This window comes from Aythya marila (assembly GCF_965140915.1).
Source record: "Aythya marila genome assembly, chromosome: 1".
In the NCBI taxonomy this organism is placed as follows: Eukaryota; Metazoa; Chordata; class Aves; order Anseriformes; family Anatidae; genus Aythya; species Aythya marila.
This window is the reverse complement of record NC_139042.1, coordinates 141,130,928-141,154,165: the sequence shown is the minus strand read 5'-3', so window position 1 is coordinate 141,154,165 and position 23,238 is coordinate 141,130,928. Positions and strand designations below refer to the sequence as shown.

At 40.2% G+C, this 23,238-nt stretch overlaps 1 protein-coding gene across 2 annotated transcripts in view; it reads right to left on the bottom strand.

The window, feature by feature from the left end:
- Positions 1-806: 806 nt before the first annotated feature.
- Positions 807-23,238, bottom strand: part of RERG (RAS like estrogen regulated growth inhibitor) — a 109,985-nt gene continuing 87,553 nt past the window's right edge. The window contains exons 3-7 of one of the 2 annotated variants that reach the window (XM_082759725.1): positions 20,854-20,910; positions 5,621-5,694; positions 4,709-4,897; positions 2,632-2,683; positions 807-1,359 (exon numbers count right to left, since the gene is read on the bottom strand). In XM_082759725.1, coding sequence (XP_082615851.1) covers positions 1,337-1,359; positions 2,632-2,683; positions 4,709-4,897; positions 5,621-5,694; positions 20,854-20,910 — 395 coding nt within the window. In that variant the 3' untranslated portion in view covers positions 807-1,336. Of the gene's footprint in view, positions 1,360-2,631; positions 2,684-4,237; positions 4,898-5,620; positions 5,695-20,853; positions 20,911-23,238 lie in introns of those variants that run through there. The other variant, XM_082759724.1, reaches the window with a different exon arrangement.

Sequence of the window (23,238 nt, the reverse complement as noted above, 5' to 3'; positions counted from 1 at the left end):
TGCAACTACTTATGGTGCAGGAAGCATTATTTTGACTGAAGCAAGTTCTGGTGCAGCTTGGCATAATTCCAAACTACTTTGCAGTGCTACAGAGGCTGATAGTAACTGGAAAGATACCTTACTTAGTCTGGGAAGGTTTCACCTTGCAGCATAGCTCCTGCATATAGATTTCACTACCTGCTCTGCCAGATATGGCATTCTTATATCCTTGCTGCAATTAACCTGTTCAGGATCATGCTTTGGATTACTTCATTTGCCCAGGTTTGGAGGAAAACAAGAAAATGGTTTACTGCTGTTTCCCTTCATTTGTGATGAAGCTTCCTACACCTTCCTTAATGACCAAACTATGCGTGATTGGTATACTGTGACTTACATGACATACTTATAATGCACCTTCTCTTCAGAATCACAGGACATTGTATTTATCCTTGGAAAATGGGCATATCCCTGAAAATGGGCTGGTGAAAAGCTGGCTGCATCCAAATCTGTGGCATAAATCTCCTGGATCTCTTATTCCAGGATTTTATCTGAGAAGCTTGAGATAAAGATCCATGTTATTTATCTGACAAGAAAGAATTTGAAAGAAGGGTTTCCAGTGTTTTTCACCAAGGTTGTTTATTATCCATGACATTGAACCCTTTTTGATCAGCCTTGAAATGATTACCAATGACATTCAATTCTGTTTTTCACTGTAGATGCTATTTGACCTCTTGATTCTAGGCCTAGCAGCTAAATAAGATCAAAGAAACTGATCCAAATGCTGAAGTGCTTATTCAGACAAAATTCACTGTTTGGTTTCCTAAGATAAAGACTAAAGTTAAAAAGGGAAAAAAAATAATGAATCAGGACTTCCGTAACTGGCCACTTAAACCTAGAAGACAATGCTTTGGAGACAACTAACAGAAGACCAATGCATATTAGTTCAGTACAGAGAGCACTTTTTTTATTATTTTTATTTTTCTTATATATTATCTACAAGCACAAGCTTTCATATTTTTAATGTAAAAATGCATACAGATCATTATATATATAAAAATCAACTAGCCTTGTAGCAAACCGCCAGATGCAACCATCCCCAGGTTTGGGGACAACATAACTGGATCCAGGTGCAAACTCAATGGCTGACCCTCACTTCTGTCCTTAGTTGCACCGAACCCCCAGATCTGAAGGGAAGTTCTCAAAGTTCTAGGGAAGTCTTGGTTCCTGATCCAGGTCTTGCAGCATGGGCATGACTAACTCTTCATCAATTGAAGATAAATATTTAAAAACTTCATAAATGACATTCAACTTGTTGTAGGTAACAAGTGTCCATTTCACCTTTCCTCCCCCTTTTTGTTTATCTTCCTTCCCAAACTCTCTCTGCAGAAATGGAAAGGGCAGAGGAGAGGAATTTAATGTTAATGTCATATATGCACATTTAAATAGCAGCAGTAGAAACAGAATTGAAACTGTTGATGTCTGCTGCAGAAAGGCTACTGAATGCAAGTTCATGTTGCATTCGGCCTTTTCAATATTTGGGCACTTTTCGGTTCAATTTACACATTGTAGAAATATGACACATTTATAGCATAGCCAATAGTATGTTGCAACATTGTGAGCAACAGTAAATTGGATTGCATTTAATTCTATGTAGTATGTATCAACAGATTATAATATACTATCTTATAATTGGCTTGTCAAGCAGACCATTACATTGAGGAAAAAAAAAATAAATGAGCAATTAAGTAAAGAAATTTGTGTTTGTGTGGGAGGAAAGGTTGTAAAATAACAGCCTCCTTTCTGACCAAATGTTTAGCATGTTTGGCAGTTTCCAAAATCAGTCTTTGCAAAGGAATGTTACTATTTTTATTAGAGGTTCTTTATGTAACAAGTCATGTTTGCACAGTGGAATATTTTCTTTCAAGAGGATTTTGTAACTTCCCCATAACAGATATTGTGAGAAAAGATATAATTTGCTGGGATTCTTTTGCAAAGTATTATGGCCATACTTTAGGCTTTCCTTCCTTTCCACTCTCTTAATATGAATACGATAAATTCATTTTCTCTTGTAATTCATATATTACCTTTTTGTATTTTAAAAGCAGCTCTACTCTGAAACCCAAGATAGTATTTCAGAGAAAAGAACTGTTGAACTTTCCTTAGAGAGGGATAAATCAATTGCTTAGAATACCAACACCATGACTTTCCTCATCAGCTATGTTGCCATGGGATTGCAGGTAAGGATTTTTTTTTTTTTTTTTTGCTTCAGATTTGTGCAGCTGCACTGATTTGAAAGATAACAGAATGACTTAGTGCCTCAACTTGCAATTGCTTGCTCTTTATCCTTATGTTGTAACATACACATTTGCAAGCTCAGATCTTCAGCTAATGACCGCTGGTGTGCGAATAGGCACTAACTTTTTCTGTTACATATTGATTACATAGTTTTCTGTTTCATATTGATTATGCATTACAGGACTAAAATGGCTAAACCTCTCTCTCTCAGAAGCTAGAGACATAGAGACATGACCAATAGTTTGGAAACAGGTGTGTCGTGGAGACAGTGACATCATCTGTTGCCAGAACCTCCTGCCCAGAAGCACAAAGTGACGTTTCCGTTGCAGTATGTATAGCTGATGTATGGCAACATACCTGAAAATGAGGACCAAAGTGATTCTGAAAGACTGGAATGAATTTTCACTGTCTACAATGGGGGAAACAAAGAAAATAAAGAGCAAAAATATAATATACATTTGTATGTGATTTTTAATGATAAAAATTGGGTGAAAGATATGGGTGAACGTTTTAAAAAAATACTTTGGTAAGTATCTGTAAGCTCATGCTTTGAGAAGTCCAGACTTGGGACTTTTCTCTGCCCATGAGGATATACAGGCTTGATTCTCCAACCTGTTTCACCATTTATACGGCTACCTACAACTGTATAAAGTGCTCTTCTACCAGATATCCTCACTCTTCTACATCTGTGGAAAGTTGGATTTGGTAGCCTTTGGGCGTTGTTTCCTCACAGAGGCAAATAACCATACAAAGTGCAAAGCAGTGGAGAATAGACTTGTAAGCAGTTACTATAAGAGGGCTGTTCTTCAAAGGAGAATACTGCTAACATTCTCATTTGTCATAGTATCCTTTGGCTGTGGTTCTGCATGATGACAGTCTGAGTTGCACATAAAGCTGACTAAAGGGATGCAACACAACTGGTGAGACAAGCACAGTCCGAAAGTCTTCCAGTCTTAGTTCTTGTACCTCTCGCTTCTTCTAGAAGACCTCACTACTACAGTTAGCAAGACAAGTAGGCATGAGGCAAAACTTAACAGCTGGCTTAAATGAGAAGCATGAGAGAGGAGGGGGAGAAAAAAAAAAGAAAAAAAAAAAGTATGCTTTTTATCCCAGACACCAAAAATATGATAAAATGTACTTTCACTTGAAAGTGCCAGAGTCACAAAAAACTGTGATGGTTTAAACATCTGGAAGTTTAAACATCTGGAAATGATGGCCTTTTGATATGGTAAAAGCCCTTCACATCTGATTACATTTGGGCTTGGACTTGCCTTTCCATGTCTTAAGTTCTTCAGTATAAAATGTAATAAGGGAAACTACTTGAATTGAAATAAGACCAAAACAAAAATGTAAACAAAAGATAAAAACTACCCTTAACTAAATCAATAGTATTATGGTTATTTTTTTAGTTTGATTTCCCAAGATGTACACTCCCATTTCCCCAAGTACAGTATTGTACTTCAAGAGGGAAATGCTGAAATGACACTGGACTAGCTGATTATTTCTTGATGAATTCTGTCGTTGTAGAGGATGTCAAAAAGCAGCTGAATTTCAGCTCTGTTGATATGTGTGTCTTGCTGGCTAAACACTCTATGAAAAAGACTTTTCCAGTATTTTTTGCATATCTCGCTAAGAATATCGGCACTCATAGATTTGACAAAATAACAACAAGAAAGGACAGTTTGGAATATAAGCACACAATGCACCAATTTGGAGCTGGTGAAAGGTGTCAGATGAACTTTCTGGAAAAACACAGCAGCCTCAGTCCTTGAGAATAGCAAGTTTGATGGTTGTTGCTGGACTGAAGACTAAGTCTTACTCTCCAAGTAAGTGGCTACTGAGCAGTTGGCTGGTTGGGAATGGTGTTCAGGCACTACTGACTTGCAAGGGATTGGAGGCAGCCTTGTAGAAGCAGAAGATACTCTGTCAGTGCCAATCCCTACAATCATCTAGTCCTTTGGAGTTATTTTTTTTTCTTTTTTTTTCTTTTTTTTTTTTTTTTTTTCATTGTTAGCCAGAAGCAGTGTGGCTAAATACATTTTGCAACAGGAAAAAGTCTGATCCCATGTTACTCAAAAAGTAGTGTGGTTTGATTTTTCTATTTTTTTTTAACAGCAAAGCTTTGACCATTTTTTATTAAATGTGCTCTGCCTGCCTTGTCCCTATCCCAAGTTAATATGTTCTACAATGCTTCTCTGGCTTAGTACAGCTCTTTTTAACTGCTGATTTTGGTAAGCATCTTATTAATAGCCTGCTTGACATGGGTGGTGGAGCTTCGTCTCCGAGTCTTGCCCTGGACCATCTTTCGACGCCGTACCTCACGACAGAGCTCATAGAAGGCTTCCATAATGTTGCCCTCTCCTGTGCAAGCAGAGCACTCATAAAAAGCACATGCTAGTTCTGTGGCCAGCTTTTCACCTTCCTCTGTGCTGACCTGCCTGGAGTGATCCAAGTCTGCTTTGTTCCCCACCAGAATCAGAGTGACATTTTTGGGTTTTTTAACTTCATCCAACAAGTTCTTAAGTGGCAGCACTTCCTCAAAGCTGCCTCTGTCCGTGATGTCATAGACCAGCACGAAGCCTTCACCCCATCGCACATGTCCTTCTTTCTGAATAGCATCCTCCTGTTTTGAAAAGACAGACAGCAGCCTTAGGAATACAATTTATGAAAAAGACACCAGGCCAATAGATGTTGGTCAGCCAAGGCCTGGAAAGCCATGTACACCCACTTGACTGTACTCTACACACATTACCTTTTTATTGTGTGGCATAGGAGACCTACTCTGCCAAGGTGTCATGGGCTGCCTGCTATGGGCAGGCTGGTAGCATGCAATCATAACAGGGTTTCTGTTGAGCAATGTCAAGCACACAAACTTCATAGGAATGTGCAGCATGAGCACCTGCTGTGTTTTGAAAGGAAAGGGGTCTTTGCTATGACAAAACTCTTCTACAGTTTGGTAGAAATCACTAACTGAAGTTGTTGAGCCACATCACTTGATTGCAGAAATAGGCTATGACTTTGTGGATAGTAATAACATTGTTGGGTTGGCCCTGAGTCAAGGAATGAAAACAAAATAATTTTAATCCCAGTGTAAACCTTAACTTTGTTTGTTCTTCCAGTGTTTGAAAAGTGTAAGCAGGGTCCCTTGCAGAATGGCCTGGATCTAGCACACTGGGTCTGACAGCAAGCTGGTGGTGGGGGAGGAAGGAGAGCTCTGCTCAGAAGCAAATCTCAGTCCCCAGAAATGGAGCACATCTGCCACCCACCACGTTGCCACCATCGCACTCCCCTTCCCTATTGCCTGTCTGAGCCAAGGTGTTGGATGTTAGTACATGCACCCACGCACCTGACCAGCTGTATCTAGTATCTCCATGGAAACCACTTCATCATCAATGGTAGCTTGGTGACGATATGTAGACTCTAAAATAAGAACACATTTTGTGAAAAGTATTAAAAGAGCATGATTTTTTTTTTCTATCTTCCTTACAGCTACTCCAGCACAAGACCTGATATGTGACACACAGCTTCACTGAATTTTATCTGTTGGAGTGCTTCCTGCCAGTGGAGCAGACTCAAGTCCTCCTTCTACAGCCATGACTCTTCCCTCTCCCCATACCTTGCTTTCCCATGAAGCCTGCACCTGTGTACACTGCACTCTGCCCCCAACAAAAGGACAGTCTCCTGCAGCAAAGAGCTCTGCAAGACTGAAGCCCATTTTTCATGTTTGCTCATAATGAAGGCTGCCACCTGTAAAGCACAAATTCTGCCTCTCTCAGTGTATCCAGCTTGAAAGCCTGTTGCTGCTTAGCCTGAAGTCTGACAAGATCAAAAACAGTGTGGTTGTAGATCAGGGACATAACCACTATGCACAGGCCATATACAGTGACAAAGTTACAGAATGGTTAGTTATTTTAGGAATGTCTCTTTGAAACATGCTGAAATCATCACATTCCCTTCTTCTACCAAGAATTCAAGCAGTGATTTCTCTGTATATGATTTATAAGGATAGCCAGTGAGCATTAAGAATTCACACAACACTATAGAAAAAAGGAACCTATTTACTGTGTCCCAGATTCTGGAACCAGGCAACTAATGACAAAAGGGGTTGTTTTATCTTAATGAGCTGATAAGTTAAATTCGATAGCATTTGACCTAAAACTTGGAAAATGATCTGTGCTAACATTTAGATTTATTACTGTTGCTAGCTCACAGATGTCCTATATCAAAAGGCAAATACATATGCTGTAAAACTGTGGTCAGTGACTATGAATGCTTTGCATTGTCAGAGACACAGTTCTTTTATTTGGTGTAAATCTCCCTAAAAGGAATGAAGGATATGTTAAAGGAAAGACATTTCTTGAATTAAAACCTCTGAAAGGGCTCGTGTTTGGTGCATATCTTTTTTGTTTTGTTGCATACTTGAATGTATCACCTCTTCATAGTTAGGAATTTTTCAGTGATGTCAGCACTGCAAACACTCTCTTCCCCCCACCCCCACAAAAAAAAAAAAAAAAAAAAAAAAAAAAAAAAAGTTACTTCCCTCCTGTGCCACCTTAATTGCTTTAAGTAGCACAGCTGTCTCTAATAGGGACAAATGGTCAATTTAATTAGGCAGATGGCAACCAATCTTGTATAGGGCTTCAGGCAATGAAGACTGATTTTTTAAAGGCAGGAAAGCCCCCTTCTATTTGTTATTGCAAGGCTGTTGAAGGAGTTGATATGATCCTGAGGTTATTCCTCCAAAATAGAGTAAGATACATCTAAGTCTCTCAGCATGTCTTATTTTTCCCTTCTGTATGATGTCTTACCTGCAGCACTTTCCTCAGGGGAATGCAGCAAAGCAGAAACTCTGGTTTGGTGCAGAAGCTGCAGTAAAGCTCCTTGAGCAAGTTATTTCAGTGGATAAAATGTTCAGTGCTAGGTTGGGGCTCCCTGAGTAGCACTCCCTATCCAAGGTCATTTAGGATCTTATGCTTCCTTTCTTTAGGGGAAAGTGGTGTGAAGAGGAGACAGTTCTCTGAAGGAGTAATGCAGTGTTACCTATTTACTCATTTAGGTCTTAAAATACTTAAATGCATGTGACTAGCTGGCCCTGTTTGACAAGTAGCTGTTGAGAATTGGTCTACCCAACTTCAGAAAATACCTGTATCTGTCCATTTTTGCAGTGCATTTGTGAAATTCTTTTCTTAGGAGGCAGAATGTAGTAGGTCATAGGGCTCTTCTCTGAGAAACTGGAGAATAAATTTCAAGAAGTAGACTTACTGCAGAAAAGCAGTGTGATTCTTAAGAGATAGCTGAGTTTTTTTAATAGGTGATTCTAAATTGCTGGTGTTTTATGCTGCAAGTTTAACTCACTTTGGCTGTCCACTTTAGGGTGGAATTTGGTCCTGGATGAGTAACACTGATTGGGGCCAGCATAGCGTTGATATATATTAGTAAAAGTGAATCTGTTCCTGTGCGCTGGAATGTGCAGTAGCTGGGTGAATTTAAATGAGGAGAGTAAAACAGCTGGATGTTTAAAACTTTTTGGCAGCCATGGCTTCTTGTTCAAGGGAACAGAAACATAAGAAGAATCTGGTCAGATGCTATGAGCCCTGAAGTCCTGATTTCCAGGCTGTTCACATCAGGCACCCTAAAACCTTAATTTCCCATGTTAGTTTATAAATGCACTATCTTGATTTAGGTTTTATTAATTTTATTCTCCCTATGCTGCTCTTTATTTTAAGTTGTGCAGACAAAGGGAAAGAAGACTTGAGATACCTTCTGGATCCCTAACTGAAACTATTGACAATGCAGGTGTCTGTGTCTCAGCTAAGTACCCTTAACTCCAATTAGAGTCAATGAGGTAAAATATGTGCTGGATATACTTTATCTGATATCTTTCCTGGGATGAATTCAACACTTGTTTGCTTTGAACGGGCAATAAATAGCAGGGGCATGCGACACTTCTGGAAGGAAATATTTACATTGTAAGGGCTTATTGATTTTGGAAGAAAACTTATAGCAGTAGCTTTAGTTAAGATGGAACAATGATGTATGTTATTTTATGTGTACATTTAAAATCAGGTTGGGCTCTTCTGTTTGCTTCTAAGTATGGAGGGACACAAGTTTTATATCCATACAGAATTCTAGTTAACTTTTGTCAAGAAAGGTTAATAATACCAGAATATACAAAAATACTGTAAGAAACTTTGTTTTCATGGTGGCTTTCAGCCAGTTGGACCTGAGAGCTGCAAGAGACCTAGAAAAAGAGCTTTTGTGTAATAATTATAGCAGAGTTTCCAGACAGAAAAGCTACAGTTAATAGGCATGATCTTCTCAGTTAGGGTAAAAATCTTGTTAGATGGTGATGCAGAAATATGTTCAAAAGATTAAAATTTCCCATAACTATTTCTGATTACGTGATACAGGTTCCTGTTCTCTTTTTCAAATAAACTCTCTCCTCGTTTTGACTTCTGTAGTCTTTGATGTCCATCATGATGACATTTGTCTCTATCACATTTGAGAAAAGTGACAGCCGATTGGGAACACAATTTACCCCATTACTTCATTACTAATCTTGGTACTATTTGAGACTGTTCTCCAGGGCTTTGCTTCAGTCTGCCTTTGTGAAATCTGTCCCCTCTGCATTTCCTTGCTGCTTCAGGATCTTATCACCTTTTATAAAGCTCTTGTAACTTGAATGTAACTTCCCAACTGGGCAAGTCTCTCTTGTCTTTTTCCTCAATCCCAGCCCTTCTTAAAAATCAGCTAAATGTATTTTTCTTGCTTGCATCTGGCTGTTACTCACTCCATCCATTATTTCCCTGCAGGAGGGCTTTCATTTTGCAACCATCAGTGATTTTACAGGAACCACAGCTCTGCCCTTGTGTATTTAGAACAGTTCTAAAGAACAGTTCTAATGCTGTATGTCCCCATATGTCTTCTTAGTAACATACTACAAATCACCAAATAAGCATAGTTGTGTTATTTACTTTAACAATAAAATCATGAAATGCATTGTTTTCTGTTATTATCACATGAAAAAGTAGTAGTTAAAGGCAATGAAAATTAAAAATAATAATAATAAAAAAAAAAATGCAGGCATATAACTGAGAGCTCTGACAGTCAGGCTTGCGCTCTTCCATGCCTTAAGTGTTTCTGCATATGTAACCCCAAGACTCAGAATATACAGAAGGAAAAGTTCCAGAAGGGTGTACAGAACCAGTCTTGTGTTTTGGATGTATGGTTATCATACTACATGACCATTTACATCAAGCCACGGATACAAACCAAACTGTGTTCAGGAAGGTATTTGTGGTGACATTCAGTTCTAGGGATTCCAGTCTGCTTCATGTGTGATCTGCTATTGTGAATGCTGCTTTTGGAATCTGTTTGGTGATGTGTGAAGGAGTGTTTTTCTAACATCACTTTTGGCTTTGTTGGCTCCCTTTGATGAGGCTACATGTTTGCTATAATCAGAGTTGCGACTTCAGTACAGCAGACGTTTCCAAACTAGCCTGATTAGAGCGAGCACAAAAAAGTCACGTCACAGTCACTACAGCTACCAAATATGTCCTAGCTTGTCAACCTGTTTTTAGTCTGCTCTGAGTCCAAGTCTAAGCTCTCAATTATTTCTATTATCTTAGGTTTCCTTAAAATGAGGGTTGGGTGGAGGGTAGAGACTCTATCAATGCCCCTGAAGAGATACAGGAAGAGACAGCATCTCCTCTGGGCACTCAGCAGGAGCATGCCTCTGTACAAGCCAGGCTGTGGGCTGCCCCTGATGCATGCAGATGTTTAAAGACATTAGGGGACATTAGATGGACGTAGAGTACACAGGAGGGCATATGCAAAGAGAGAAGCTACTGCAGTATGAAATTTGGAGAACAAATTCAGAAGTGAGTCTCTGTGAGGTCTGCTGCTCAGTGAGCAGTTTGGTTTTATCATTTTTACTTTTTTTTTTCTTTTTTTCTTTTTTAATAAGGAGAGAAGCAAAATAAATGGCTAATGTGTGCATAGCTACACTAGATTATATAGTTCTTATCTTTGCATGAAAGGATCTATTGCATTCCCAAATTTTCCTCTTTGGATAGTATAGGTGGGATATATAAAACTAGCCTACAAAAACACAGCTTGTTTCTTGATTTATTAATATTTCCATATTTAACATACACTAATATATTTAATATTTAATATTTTGCTCTCCAAATAGAAAAGCTAGAGTAGTTTTATTGAACAAAACTTTAAAATGAACAAAACCCTAAAAATAAAGGGAAATGTCTATTTGCTGGCTTCTGCTGCATGTGACAGTCTCCTGGGTGCTAGCACTGGGTTTCTTTTGAGAGGAGAGGATGGTGTTAATTTCCTTTCTGTCCTTACCCAGCTTTTGCTGAGAGTGGAAGAGAAAATGCGCACAGATATTTGGGAACTGGATTAATTAAGGCAAGTTAAAACAAAACTGACAAAGCTGGAGCAGTGCTAACTAGTATGGAGTAAACTTCAAGGCTTCAACTGTTTTTCTAATTTTCTGATTCAAGTTTCCTACCAAACACGAAGCAGATACATTTGTTCCTCGTGGGAATTATGCACATGACAAGTTTAAGTCTAAATAAACTATTTCTATTTCTGTTATGTTTTTGTTTTTTTTTTTGGACTATGGCAAGAGGTCTTTGTTAGAGAAGCCGTGTGTATTTCACCTTATTTCTGCCAACATAAATGAAAACTAACCAGTGAGACTGTTCTCACACCTAAAACAAGCAAAACAAAAGCCTGTGCTCCTGACAGTACAGAAGCAAGCACTGGAAACTTCTGCTCATCTGGAGAACATGTTGGAATATGATGAGTAAGAAAAGTGGGGGCAAAATATTTTGCAGCTGTAGCTCCAGCAAGAAGAGCTGCTGCCATTCCTGATTTTGCTGTGTGTACAACTACAGTAAAAAGGCATATTTTTATTACTGGCATCAGAAATATCTTGAGACCCATATGAAAGAAAACAAACCATGTTTCCAGAAAACTGCTTCCCATGTTGTTTAAAATGTCTTACTCTGCTGCTCTCGATTATAGTTTCTTCATTTCAAGTTTTTGAGCATTTGAAGCCAAGGTCGGGGGTTTAAGGTGCTCTATGCCATACCAGTCTATTTCCTTACAGGCACCTCAGAGAAATTGAGAGTACGTTCACAACTCATTTCTGTAATACATACAGTACAAATTCCTGCTGCTGAGAAGGCTAGTAAAAGTGATATAACGTGGATTGAATCTATATCAAGTTAAGCAATGTTTCTACTGTTTTGAAGTGGGGAGAAAACAGAACTCCATGAAGATAAGTAGCAAGGCACAATCTGGACTATTAAAGGAACTCAGTCTGTTAAGCACTGAAGCAGAAGGAATAAGTAATTTTGTTAATAACATTTGAGGGCATTAATGGCTGGAGTCTGGTGTGAAAATAAGGCTGTTTTCCAGCAAACTATTAAGCATATGCACACATTTATCATGGCATTCCCCGAAACACAAGTTGGCAGCCATTCCTCCTAGCCCCAAATGGTTAGTTAACATTACAGCCCATTTTGGCTGTAAGCCAGTAATGGACCACATACGTTCTTTCTAGCTATGCACTTGGATAAGCTGTAGTTGTCAACATGGCTGTTCAGATGAAATATGCTGGAGGCAAAGTTTTGCAAGATGATGATCTCCCTCTTTCTTTCTCTTCCCTCTTTTTCTTGCTATAGAAAATGGGTATTTTCAATCACAAGCATATAAATGGTCTGCTCTACAGCACTGTATAGACTGTGGTATTCTGTTGGGCAGCAGGAGGAAGAAGGGGCTGAGAGGGAAGGACCTCCCAGGTCTGCTTTCATCCTGGGACTGCTGTTCTGTTAACCTTCACACTCCAGGGCTGAAGGAACTATCAGCTAATGATTTATTAACAGTTACTTTAGTATGGACCCATTTGTTAAAAGCTCTGTCTGCTGTCTGGGCAGTTTCTCTCTCAGCTGTGCTGCCGGGAATCAATATTTTTATAGTGAAGGCAGGTAGTAAGCCTTCAGGAGCATTAAGACAAACTTGTTGAGTGAGCCACAAGTCAAGAAAACTAGAAATCTACAGTATACAAAGATGTGTTTCTTCAACTTGCAATCTGCAGCAGTGAAAACAATCCCAGGGACAAAGAGTTTGTATTCAGTCTGTATTCCAGATGTCCAGGGAAAGACTAAACCCAAGAGCAAAGACAGTCCTTGAGAACTGTCCTTGGACCTGCAGACCTCAGCTCTTTTTCATGGCTGTATTGGCACAAAGTCCAGGAAGATAGTTCTTGCATCTTTTTCTTGATAAACTATTCTTAGAGAGGTCTTGGCTGCCATAGCTAAGCTGCTTCTGTTTCTCAACAATTTTGATGGAAGATAGTTTGGATATATTCACAGTCTGCTCTGCTTATTGTTTGTACAGATCTGTCCTTAAGGTGTAGAAAAGAAACTCAGAAGCCTGGTCTAGGCTATAAATATTTGGCAGGGTTGTAATATTAATTATGTTATGTACCATATCTGCGAACTGCCCTTGTGGTCCCTGAATATTATGATTTTGCTGCCAGAACCCCCAGCTACAGATGTTATATATGTAAAATTACCCTCCTAATAGGTTTATTATTTATTTATTTATTTTAAGGGAAAAAAAAATCATTGCAACAAGATTTCCAGCTGGAAAAGCCTTCTTGCCAAGATAAACTTTACCTTCACAAAATGTTTTCTGCTATTATTGCCACAGTGGTGAAATTTATATGTCCTGATCTGGTCTATAGAACGTGAAATTCTCTTGTAGCAGATAAATCAGGGCAGTAACAGGGGCATCTCTGACCCTTCATCAGGAACTTGTAACTTTGTACAGTCCTTTGAACATTTAATGTTCAGATGGAGAACAACGCTGTTATCTTGGGCCATTCATAATCAAGCTAATAGGAGATAAGTTGGTACAAATTGCTGTCACATCTTTACTGATTCCTACTTATTTTAGGCATGTGTAATGGTGTCTTCTGAGCTGAACGTATGTTGAGTGAATGGGACTTTGTAGAAACACCAACTTGCTTTTTCCCCTGTCCCGGTTGAAAAAGATTGAACAAAAACCTGAGCAACTTTAAGAAATTCTGAGAGTTGAAAGGAAGCACATACTCTTAAAAATATTACCTTTAATCTAGCAAGCCTAGCAAAATTATGATTTTTCTTAAGGCACGTGCTTCTTTACTATGAAGAAGAGAAACCATAAAAAATTGTCTTTTACCTATCCTATTTATGTTAAATAAACTCCATGTTGTCTGTCTCAGCTTCATAGATGGGCCAGTCTGTCATGCACTGTTCTGCTGATCATCTGCTCGGAGACAATTTTCCTTTCAGAGGATTAGCAAAACTGTATGAAATATGTGATCAGCTAGAGAAAGACATTTAGTGACAGTGTGAGAAAGCCAAGTGAATTTTAGAAAGGTAAACAAGAATATTAACTCCTTGGTTGCTGTTTTTTATAAGCAGATTCTTATTTAAAATTGTGTCTTTGAAGAAATGGTGTTTATGTGTGCCTTTGATGTAAGAGTCTTAGAGTAACCGGTACTCATAGAGTTAAAAGATTTACAATGCTTCCATGAGATGAAGGATTTTATAGATGAGAAGCAGAGGCAGAGAGACTACAAGCAACAACTCAATGACAGAATCAAGGAAAGAACTGGGGAACCTGTCTCCTGTACTTCCTTGGGGTTTTATTTGTGTGGTTTTCTTCCCTGTATGGCAACAATGGATGTTGTAAGTCTCTGCGTCGCGAAACACCTCATTCCCCCCATCTGTACATCAAAGTGCTAATTTAGAACAAATGACACAACCCAGTTCATAATTCACTCTTTTCAACTTTTTTTTTTTCATTTTCTTTAAACTTGGTTATCCCAGCTCAGCAGCTTCTAGAGGAGTGAATTGTCCTGATATGTTAAAACAGCAAATGTGTTTTCAGTGAAATACTGCAAAACTTATTTTAAAAAGCACCCTCTTAGCCATAGCTATGATTAATTTTCTTTTTTCATCTTTCGAGCCAGGAGATTCTCCTTGCCTGTCATGGCTGATGGAAGCAGGTAATTTGCTGTTGCTCATGAGGTAATTTGCAAGCATCAGTGCTGTCTGTCTGCTGATGAGCTGATGCTTTGAGCTTCTTCTTTCTTTTCTACCCTCTCTGGAAAAATGAATAGACTGGTTCCCTTGATGACTTACTCTGTTTATAAAATCAGGGATGCTGAATCCATTAAATATCTCTTGTCTGATGGCAAACCACAGTGCCTATCCACCCTTGAGAAGAGTGAAGAAGTCACACTAAATTCTGGGCACTGCCAATAGCTCAGGGGGGCAACTGCTGAGGTCCAGACTATTACTTCTAATTACTGGCACCAAGAAGAGCAGCTATCCACAACACACTTTACAACTGTGACATGAAGTCCTGTATCACTGAGATCCGTGTGAGGCCTGCATTCAAGCCAGGACTTTCCCCACATAAAGTAGGTGGCCAAATGAAGGCCTTCACACCTCTGCCTTGAAACACCTCCCCACAGAGCACGTCCGTTCCTGACAAGGTGGTGGCTGGCAGGTGTTAGGTGTTTATGCACGTCTGTCCTTGTGGCAACCAGCCACAAAAGGTGGCCAAACCCCAAGAGGGCTGTGAGGGCAGCTGCTTGCTGCTCACAGGCTGCAAGCTTTTCCCCCAGCCAAGCCACCGCAGTGGAAGGCAAACTGTCAGCCTGCTGCCACCCGGTTCCTGGCAGGCCCTGCTGAAATCATACATAGGAATGCTTGTTTTCATACTTTTTTTTTTTTTTTTTTTTTTTTTTTTTTTTTTTTTTTACACGAGTCTGTCTGCAGAGCCAATATGAAATATAGCACAAATAATTTCCAGTTCTGTATTAAATCTGCCACAGAGACATTGCATATGTTTGTGAAGTGCTTTTAGGCTGTGGGTTAAATGGTGCCCCAACTAGGCGAAGGTGGTTTTTAGGCTTTCTAACATCACAGTGAATCTGCTTATTAATTGGCAAGTTGGATTCTATTTTTACAACATTTAATGAATTTTTTGTGAAATTCATGTGGTAGCCTAATCCCCTTTCTCTGTACATAGCCTCTTACTGAGGCGATTGGCTCCAGGGCAGACGCATTCTGCAGTGGAGCCAGAGTTCAGGACAGCCAGGGCTTCTTTTCCGGCATCGAGGCTACTCGAGGCAGCTGCCAAAACCCGGCAGCCCTCACAAGGGAGGCTGACAAGGTGTAGGTAGAGCCAGCAGTGCCCCTATACCCTGAGGTTCAAAACCTGCCCGTAGGGAGCACAGCGAACAGGACATGCAAAAAGGGCGGGACGCAGCAGTTTGTGCAGGCAGGGCAGAGTGTTCCCCCCCCGCCCATAAGAACAACTCATCTAATGGCTGTCTACTACTAGCTAAGCCACAGTGGTCTACACTAGGCAGAGAGCTGTCTCTAGAAATTCTGTAACCACCCAGACTGACTGCCCACTCAACAATGAGGCAGTTCAGGTCTCTGCATGCAGGAAGTGTCTGAGCCTGTTGCTGCCATCTGAGGGAGGCAGAGGCACTGTGTGTGAGGTGAGAGCAGGTGAATGGCCTGGTCTGCCTGGTGGCAGGGCTCAAGGAGGAGGTGGAGAGGTTGAGGGATATCAGGGAATGTGAGCGGGAGGTAGACTGGTGGAGCAACTCCCTGCAGGGCCTGAAGGAGAGGTACTGGGGTGAGACACCCCAAATGGAGGTGGACCCCCAGCCCTGTTGCTGTCGGGCAGAGGGAGGGGACCTAGGAGTTGAGGAGGAATGGAAACAGGTCCCTGCTCGACCTTGAAGGCAACACCCATCCCCTACCAGCCCCACCTTCCCAGGTGCTCTTACACAACAGAGCTGAGGCCCTGGAGCTTGAGAGACCAGTGGGTGAGAATGAGGTAGAAAGTTTACCCAGGAGGATGCCTAGGGTGAGGAAGTCAACTCCATGCCTCAAGACTGCCTCCACCAAGAGAGAAAGAAGGGTGATTGTTGTAGGCAATTCTCTTCTCAGGGGAACAGAGGGCCCTATTTGTCGGCCTGACCCTACCCATAGGGAAGTCTGCTGCCTCTCTGGGGCCAGGGTCAGGGGTGTTGCCAGAAAGCTCCCCAACCTGGTTTGCCCTTCTGATTACTATCCTCTTTTGATAGTCCAGTGATAATATTGAAGAGAGAAGCCTGAAGGTTTTGGGACTTTAGGGGACTGGGATGGTTAGTAGATGGAGCAGGAGTACAGGTGGTGTTTTCATCCATCCCTACAGTGGCAGGGAGGGGTACAGAGGGGACATGGATAGCCCACCTGATAAACACGCGGCTCAGAGGCTGGTGCCAACACAGAAATTTTGTGGTTTTTGACCATGGGGCGCTTTACTCGGCACCTGGCCTGATGGCCACAGACGGGTCCCACCTATCTCAAAGGGGAAAACAGATCCTAGCCCAGGAGCTGGCAGGGCTCAATGAGAAGGCTTTAAACTAGGTGAGAAGGGGGATGGGGCTGAAACAGGGCTTGTTAGAGTCATGTCGGGGGAACAATGGAAAGGCCGGGGGAGAAGGCAATGGCCCAACTGAAGTGCATCTACACTAATGCACACAGCATGGGCAACAAACAAGAGGAGCTGGAAGCCATTGTGAAGCAGGCAGGCTATGACTATGAGGCCAACTGTACATGTATGAAGTTCAACAAGGCCAAGTGCCGGGTCCTGCACCTGGGGCACAACAACCCCAAGAAGCTCTACTGTCTGGGAGATGAGTGGTTAGAAAGCTGCCTGGCAGAGAAGGACCTGGGAGTGACGGTTGATAGTCAGCTGAATATGAGCCAGCAGTGTGCTCAGGTGGCCAAGAAGGCCAACAGCATCCTGGCTTATATAAGAAACAGTGTGGCCAGCAGGGCTAGGGAAGTGATTGTCCCCCTGTACTCGGCTCTGGTGAGGCCGCACCTCAAGTGCTGTGTTCAGTTTTGGGCCCCTCACTACAAGGACATGGAGGTGCTCGAGAGAGTCCAGAGGACAACGATGCTGGTGAGGGGTCTGGAGAACAAGTCTTACGAGGAGCGGCTGAGGGAGCTGGGTTTTTCAGCCTGGAGAAAAGGAGGTTCAGGGGCAACCCTATCATACTCTACAGGTACCTTAAAGGAGGCTGTAGTGAGGTGGGGATTGGTCTATTTTCCTATGTGCTTGGTGACAGGATGAGGGGGAATAGGCTAAAGTTGCACCACGGGAGGTTTAGGTTATTAGGATATTAGGAAGAACTTCTTTACTGAAAGGCATTGGAATGGGCTGCCCAGGGAAGTGGTTGAGTCACCATCCCTGGAGGTCTTTAAAAGATGTTTAGATGCAGAGGTTGGTGCTATGGCTTAGTGGAGGCCTTGTTAGTGTTAGGTCAGAGGTTGGATTAGGTGATCTTGGAGGTCTCTTCCAACCTAGACAATTCTGTGATTCTGTGATATTTAACTAACTAATATAACTAAGTTTAATGCTGAATTCATATACTTAACATTTTAGAAAACTGTATTTTTAAAATACATGTAAATGTATTTTTAAAAACGTGCAGTTCCAGCCTATTTCTCTGTAGAGCTGTTTCTTTGGACCTTCTAATTTTGTTGCACACATAGGATACTTGTGTGATTTATTATAAATAAAGATAGAAACTGGAAGCTCATTCACCTTGATAATGCCAGGTTATCACTTAGTCCGAGTGATCTGGCACCTTTTCCAAAAAAATAAGCAAATAAAAAATAAAAACACGCCAAGACGGTGACAATGACTTGCCAGTTAAGCAGGAATTATGGAGAAGTCAAGGCTGACAGTGTGCACTCCCCACAAAATGACCTTTGCTGCAGCTCTTATCCCTTGGCTGTGAATGGTAAAATAAAAGCACAGTGGTATGTACTTTTGTGAAGATGCAGCTGTCTTACCAGTGCTTGCACAGAGCTAACATCATGCACAGAAGTGGCAGAGGTGCAAAACCCTGACTTCCTTGGCGGCTCCATGTGCCAAGATTTGCAAGATTCAGTGGTGCTGCTCCCGCCAGAAAATGTTATTTTGTGGTTTGTAATTTGGCTCCTGGAGATACAGCAGCATGTCCAGATGCTGCTAAAAATGTTGTCCTTCGTTTTCTTCTGGCAGGTTAGAGTAGTAAAGAATATTTATAATGTGTGTTTTTCCTTTCCAGTTAAAATGTGCCACCCTTGAATTAAGAGCATAAGTTGTATTTTTATTTTTATTTTTTTTTAAATTTACCCTGATATTTAACTTAGGATAATGTTGAATTTCCATCCAGCCTTGTAGAGCTTGGAGAAAGCTTTTCTAAAAATAGAATTATCCAGGGATCCTTTGCATCAGAGGTCTAATGGATAGTAGAGAATTTGACATAAGAAATAAACTGTGAACATGACACTTGTCACAGCCCCAGTGATTTCTGGCAAAACCTCCTGTTGCGCAGCAGCTAGATTGTTTGCATCTGTTTTACTCCTATCCTTTCAACATTACTTGACAAAAAACGATTAATCTCCATTTAGGGCAAATGTCTCGGTGACACAGCTTAAACTGTTTTAAATTGCTGGAATATATAGATATCCCTCTTTCCACCCAATCGTCAGTCCATTACTGCTAAGAAGAAACAAATCTGGTAAAATTTCTCAGTAATCAGTTCAGTGACGTTTACAGGTAACTGGATGCTGAGGCACCAGAGAATGACATTGATAAAGAGAGAAATAGATTCTCCAAAGCAGTTTCTCAAAGCTTTTGAAAGTATAGTCCCTTTATGATTGACCTCTGAAGGCCTGAACAACGGTTAGAATATCATGAGATTGTTTTGTAACACTTCAGAGCCTCCTCTGAATCCTGTTGTGATATATGGTTTGAAAAATAGTACTTTAAAAAAGTATCTAGTGTGCTTCTTCCATGAGAGATTTCTGTAATTATTGGTTTATGCATTTCTCAAACCTTTTCCTCTGAGCAGCTTAAAGCACTTAGGTTCATAATAGCTGTAATACATAGCTTAAGCTGTTTTCCTCTAAACTGGGTGAGACTGTAGAATTCAGGAAGTCAGAAGAGACTTAATTGTATTGAGATAAGAGTATTGTATGCATGAAAGCTTTTCACTTTGCTAACAGAAGACAATCCTGAGGGGCATAGTTGATTTGCAGTTGTATTAATTTGTAAAAACAGAAACAAACGTCAAGGCTTATACAGCAAAAAGGATGTAGAGCCTTCAAAATGGGGCAAAAAATACTAAATCTTGCATCATATACTTTAGTTTGTGTGCTTCAACAGCACAACTATGATGTTTTTGCATGCAGGGTCCCGAAAAGACGGTAATAAACTTAATAAAATAAAATCTTTTGTATAATTATGGTCTTCTATTGTCAGGTTCTGAAAATGGCATATAAATGATGGAAGTGTAAAGTTTAATAAAACATTATACTGAACATCCTACTGTGCAGGACAGGTGACATCATTATATTCATCAGTGAATTATATTAGCAGATAAAAGAATGTATTTAAGTTCAGATTGTTCTGAGAATTACTTTCCCATGATGAGAGTTCTGATATCTGTCATTTCTTCATCTTACCAGACAAAAATACATAATATGATACTAGAAACTTTCCTTTGTTGAAAGGGCTGCTTGGGTTTTGTAAAAAAGTGTATTAAAATTTAATCCTGTTTGTTTCTGCTATGCAAAATTATATTGTTCTCTATTTCTTTAGCATGACTTCTTAGAGAAGGAACTCTGAGAAAGAAATAGGTGTTTAACTGGACGGTGTTTATTCAACAGACTGTAGGAGAAAAGGGAACTTCCCAGCTCCTTACTTCACACCTCATCTCAGACTTCTTGGCCTGGATTTTCTATGGTGCCGAGCATTCAAATAGACTAACTTCGGAACTAGTAAGAAGTTGGCCCAAATTTTCAAAGGCTTCTAACTCAAAGAAACCATCTGAAATCTTTTTGAGTTATCTGTGCCAGCTTGCCAACAGTGCCAGACCCAACTCAGCTGAGTGGGAGCTGTGGAGAGGACACATTGATGCACTTCTGATGCCTCGTGTCCCTATTTGCTTACTCTAGAAGTGAGATGCAATGTGTGTTTGAAAGGTGAGGACTATGAACTTAGCTAAGTGCAGGCAGAGTGTAAATACCTACACATTTTTTTCCCCTTGAATTTTTGAGTTACATATCCCAGAAAGTCTATTCTCCAGCAATTGCTGGCTGGGTTATCCAAAAGCAGAAAACTGATCACAAGCTAAATACTTTAATTTTCAGAGTGGAAATAATAATGCAATTACTTTCAGAGGCAAAGTTCCCACTGACCTCTGTGTGGGCAGGATTGGGCCTCGTATATTAATTCCACTTTTGTTTGAGTGCATTACTGCTTCTCTGTTCTGCCATCTTAGGTAATAATTTGTTTCAGCTTTAAATGACCATAGAGAAGCTTTCTACAGCAAATTTAAAGGTTGTTTGAGGCTCAAAATTTTAACGCTACGATTTTCCATTACTTCAGACATGCTATTTAATGCAACGTACCACATATATACAATGAAATATAACATACCTAGTGTTGGGTCATACTCCCAGATGAACCGTTTGGTCAGGAAGCGTACAACAAGAGCTGGAGGAACAAAAAGTTTACAGGTGAGATGCAGAAACCATCAGCTTGCCCAGTTTATAAAATTTTACCAGCTTTTTTTTTTTTTTTTTTTTTTTCTGTATGAATGCTCATATAGCAGCTCCCCTGAACTGTGTGTGGAGTTCAGCATTGCTTATGGGGGCAATCAAGACCTTTTCACTCTTTGTGGCACACAACCACTTGGTGGTGGAAGACATTACAGCATTAATCATTTACCCATGTAACAATGTTGGAAAAAGAATACCGAGAGGTTTTCAATAGTAACCCCCAACTATTTTTTTCTTTTCTTTTGGTCACAAGAGCTTATACTGTTAAAAAGACAAAACAGAACTCCATTTGTTATGCTAGGGGTTGGATGAACAGATCCCCTTTTTTTTTATTTTTTTTTGAGGGGGGTGGAGAGGGAATGACACATGGGTTTCTTTAGATTTCCCATAACCCAATCAGGGCTGGCAGGTTTTGAACCAGGATGCTTTACAGCTTCAAAACCAGAAGTGTTCATAATCATTTAATTTCTGAAGAAAAAAAAAAAAAGGACAACAAAATGTTCTCATCAGATTTTAAACCTTGTAAGGTAAATGCATAATTGGTTAAATAGCTTCCTTCTGCATCTTGTCATGCTTTCCTTGCAACCACTTATTTTCAGTGTTTTGTGTACTTGTCCCTGTTAAGTAACCAGATATAACTTTTTAAAGTAATGGTCAGCAAATGGAATTAACGAACTTGCAGAAATTTAAATAATACTTTGGATTTTGTTGCACTGGATAACTAGTTCTCAGTTTCAGTTTATGGGCTAAGGTCTTGCTATTTATATTTATATATATATAAATACATAATTTTATTTTTTTCTCTCTCTACCCCCCTTTAAAGACATCCTACAAAATCTTTGTCAAGATTTTGATTATGTTCTAACCATCGAACTTAAAGCTAAGCACAACGTTGAATTTCTTGTGAGGTAAACAAAGTGCTCACCCATGCCACTGGTTCAAAATCCTCTCCGTTTACAAACTGGAGCTAGTGGTATCTCCACACTAGCTGTGATTACATTGATTTCAGCTATAGAAAAAGTTTTCCTTGTCAGCCCTACAGGATTGTTCTGTTCTTCCAGCTGCAGACAGACAGCAAAAGGTGACACTTAACCCACTTCTGACCCTTTTCAAAATTAAAGCAATAGGAATCCCCTCCCCACTTCCTACTTCTGTGCCCAAGAGTAGGAGAAGGCTTAACACACTGCAGAACAAAACTAATTAATTCAGTTTTGCTCATTTGGAACCTATTTTCTTAAATACAGTCAGAACATTAGTTTTTAGGAAGATTTAACTCTGCCTCATGCTTGGAGGGTAATAAGAATGTGATCCTAAGGAAATGAGATCACTAGACAAGACGCAATTTTAAATCGGTGTTATTCTTTTTTTCCTTAGGAAATCCTATTTTTTTTAGCCTTTGCAGAAAAGCTCTCCTTGGCTTTCAGAGTCAATGTGGCAGTTCTTAGCTAAAGTTACTTTTCAAGCCATAGTCATAATGTGGATGTCATTATAGTACAAGAAAATCTCTGTGTAGCTTATTTTCCATCCATAATGATGTCTGCACCAGTACTTTTTTCCCCCCATGGTTTGCCTCAGCTGTAGTAGTTTAAACATCTTGATATTTCAAAAGTTTGGTCATGACTCTTCGCTAATTAGTAGTAATTTGTTCCCTAATTGCTAGCAAAATACACAGCATGTTCTATTTTGACTGGGACGTGGTGCAGGGTAAAAGTTCTGACATGCTTTCAGAAGACTTCTTATCATGTTACTTTTTGAAAGCAGATTTTAAAAATGCTTCCAGGGGCACTGCAGCCCACAAGGGTGATAAGCCTGCTTGCTCAAGTGTTCAAAAGAAACAGCATTTGCTCTATTCCATCTCATGCCTGCTGCACACACTGTTTTTCACATGTTGAGATTACAAGGTATTCCTCCACCCTCCCAGAAAAAAAAATAAAAATGGTTGGCACAGAGAAACACATAGTTTCATGGAAGCAGAGTGGGCTCTCAAATGGACTCTAAAGATGGAAAAACATAATTTATTTTAATGTCAGAATAAGAATTCATGTGGGTATAATCATGGTCTGTCTTGCTTGTCAGCTTATCACTGTGTTGTTGTTCGTAATGAGCACCACCCACACATACACAGCAATGCTGAAAGAGCGAAGAAAACCCCTTGGGATGGCTTTTATTGCACCTTTCTGTCTTATGACTGTGAGATGCTGGCTCACAGATGTCCAGGAACAGTGCTCTGCTTGCTGCCTTGGGACTGCTGCTGGGGTTTTTG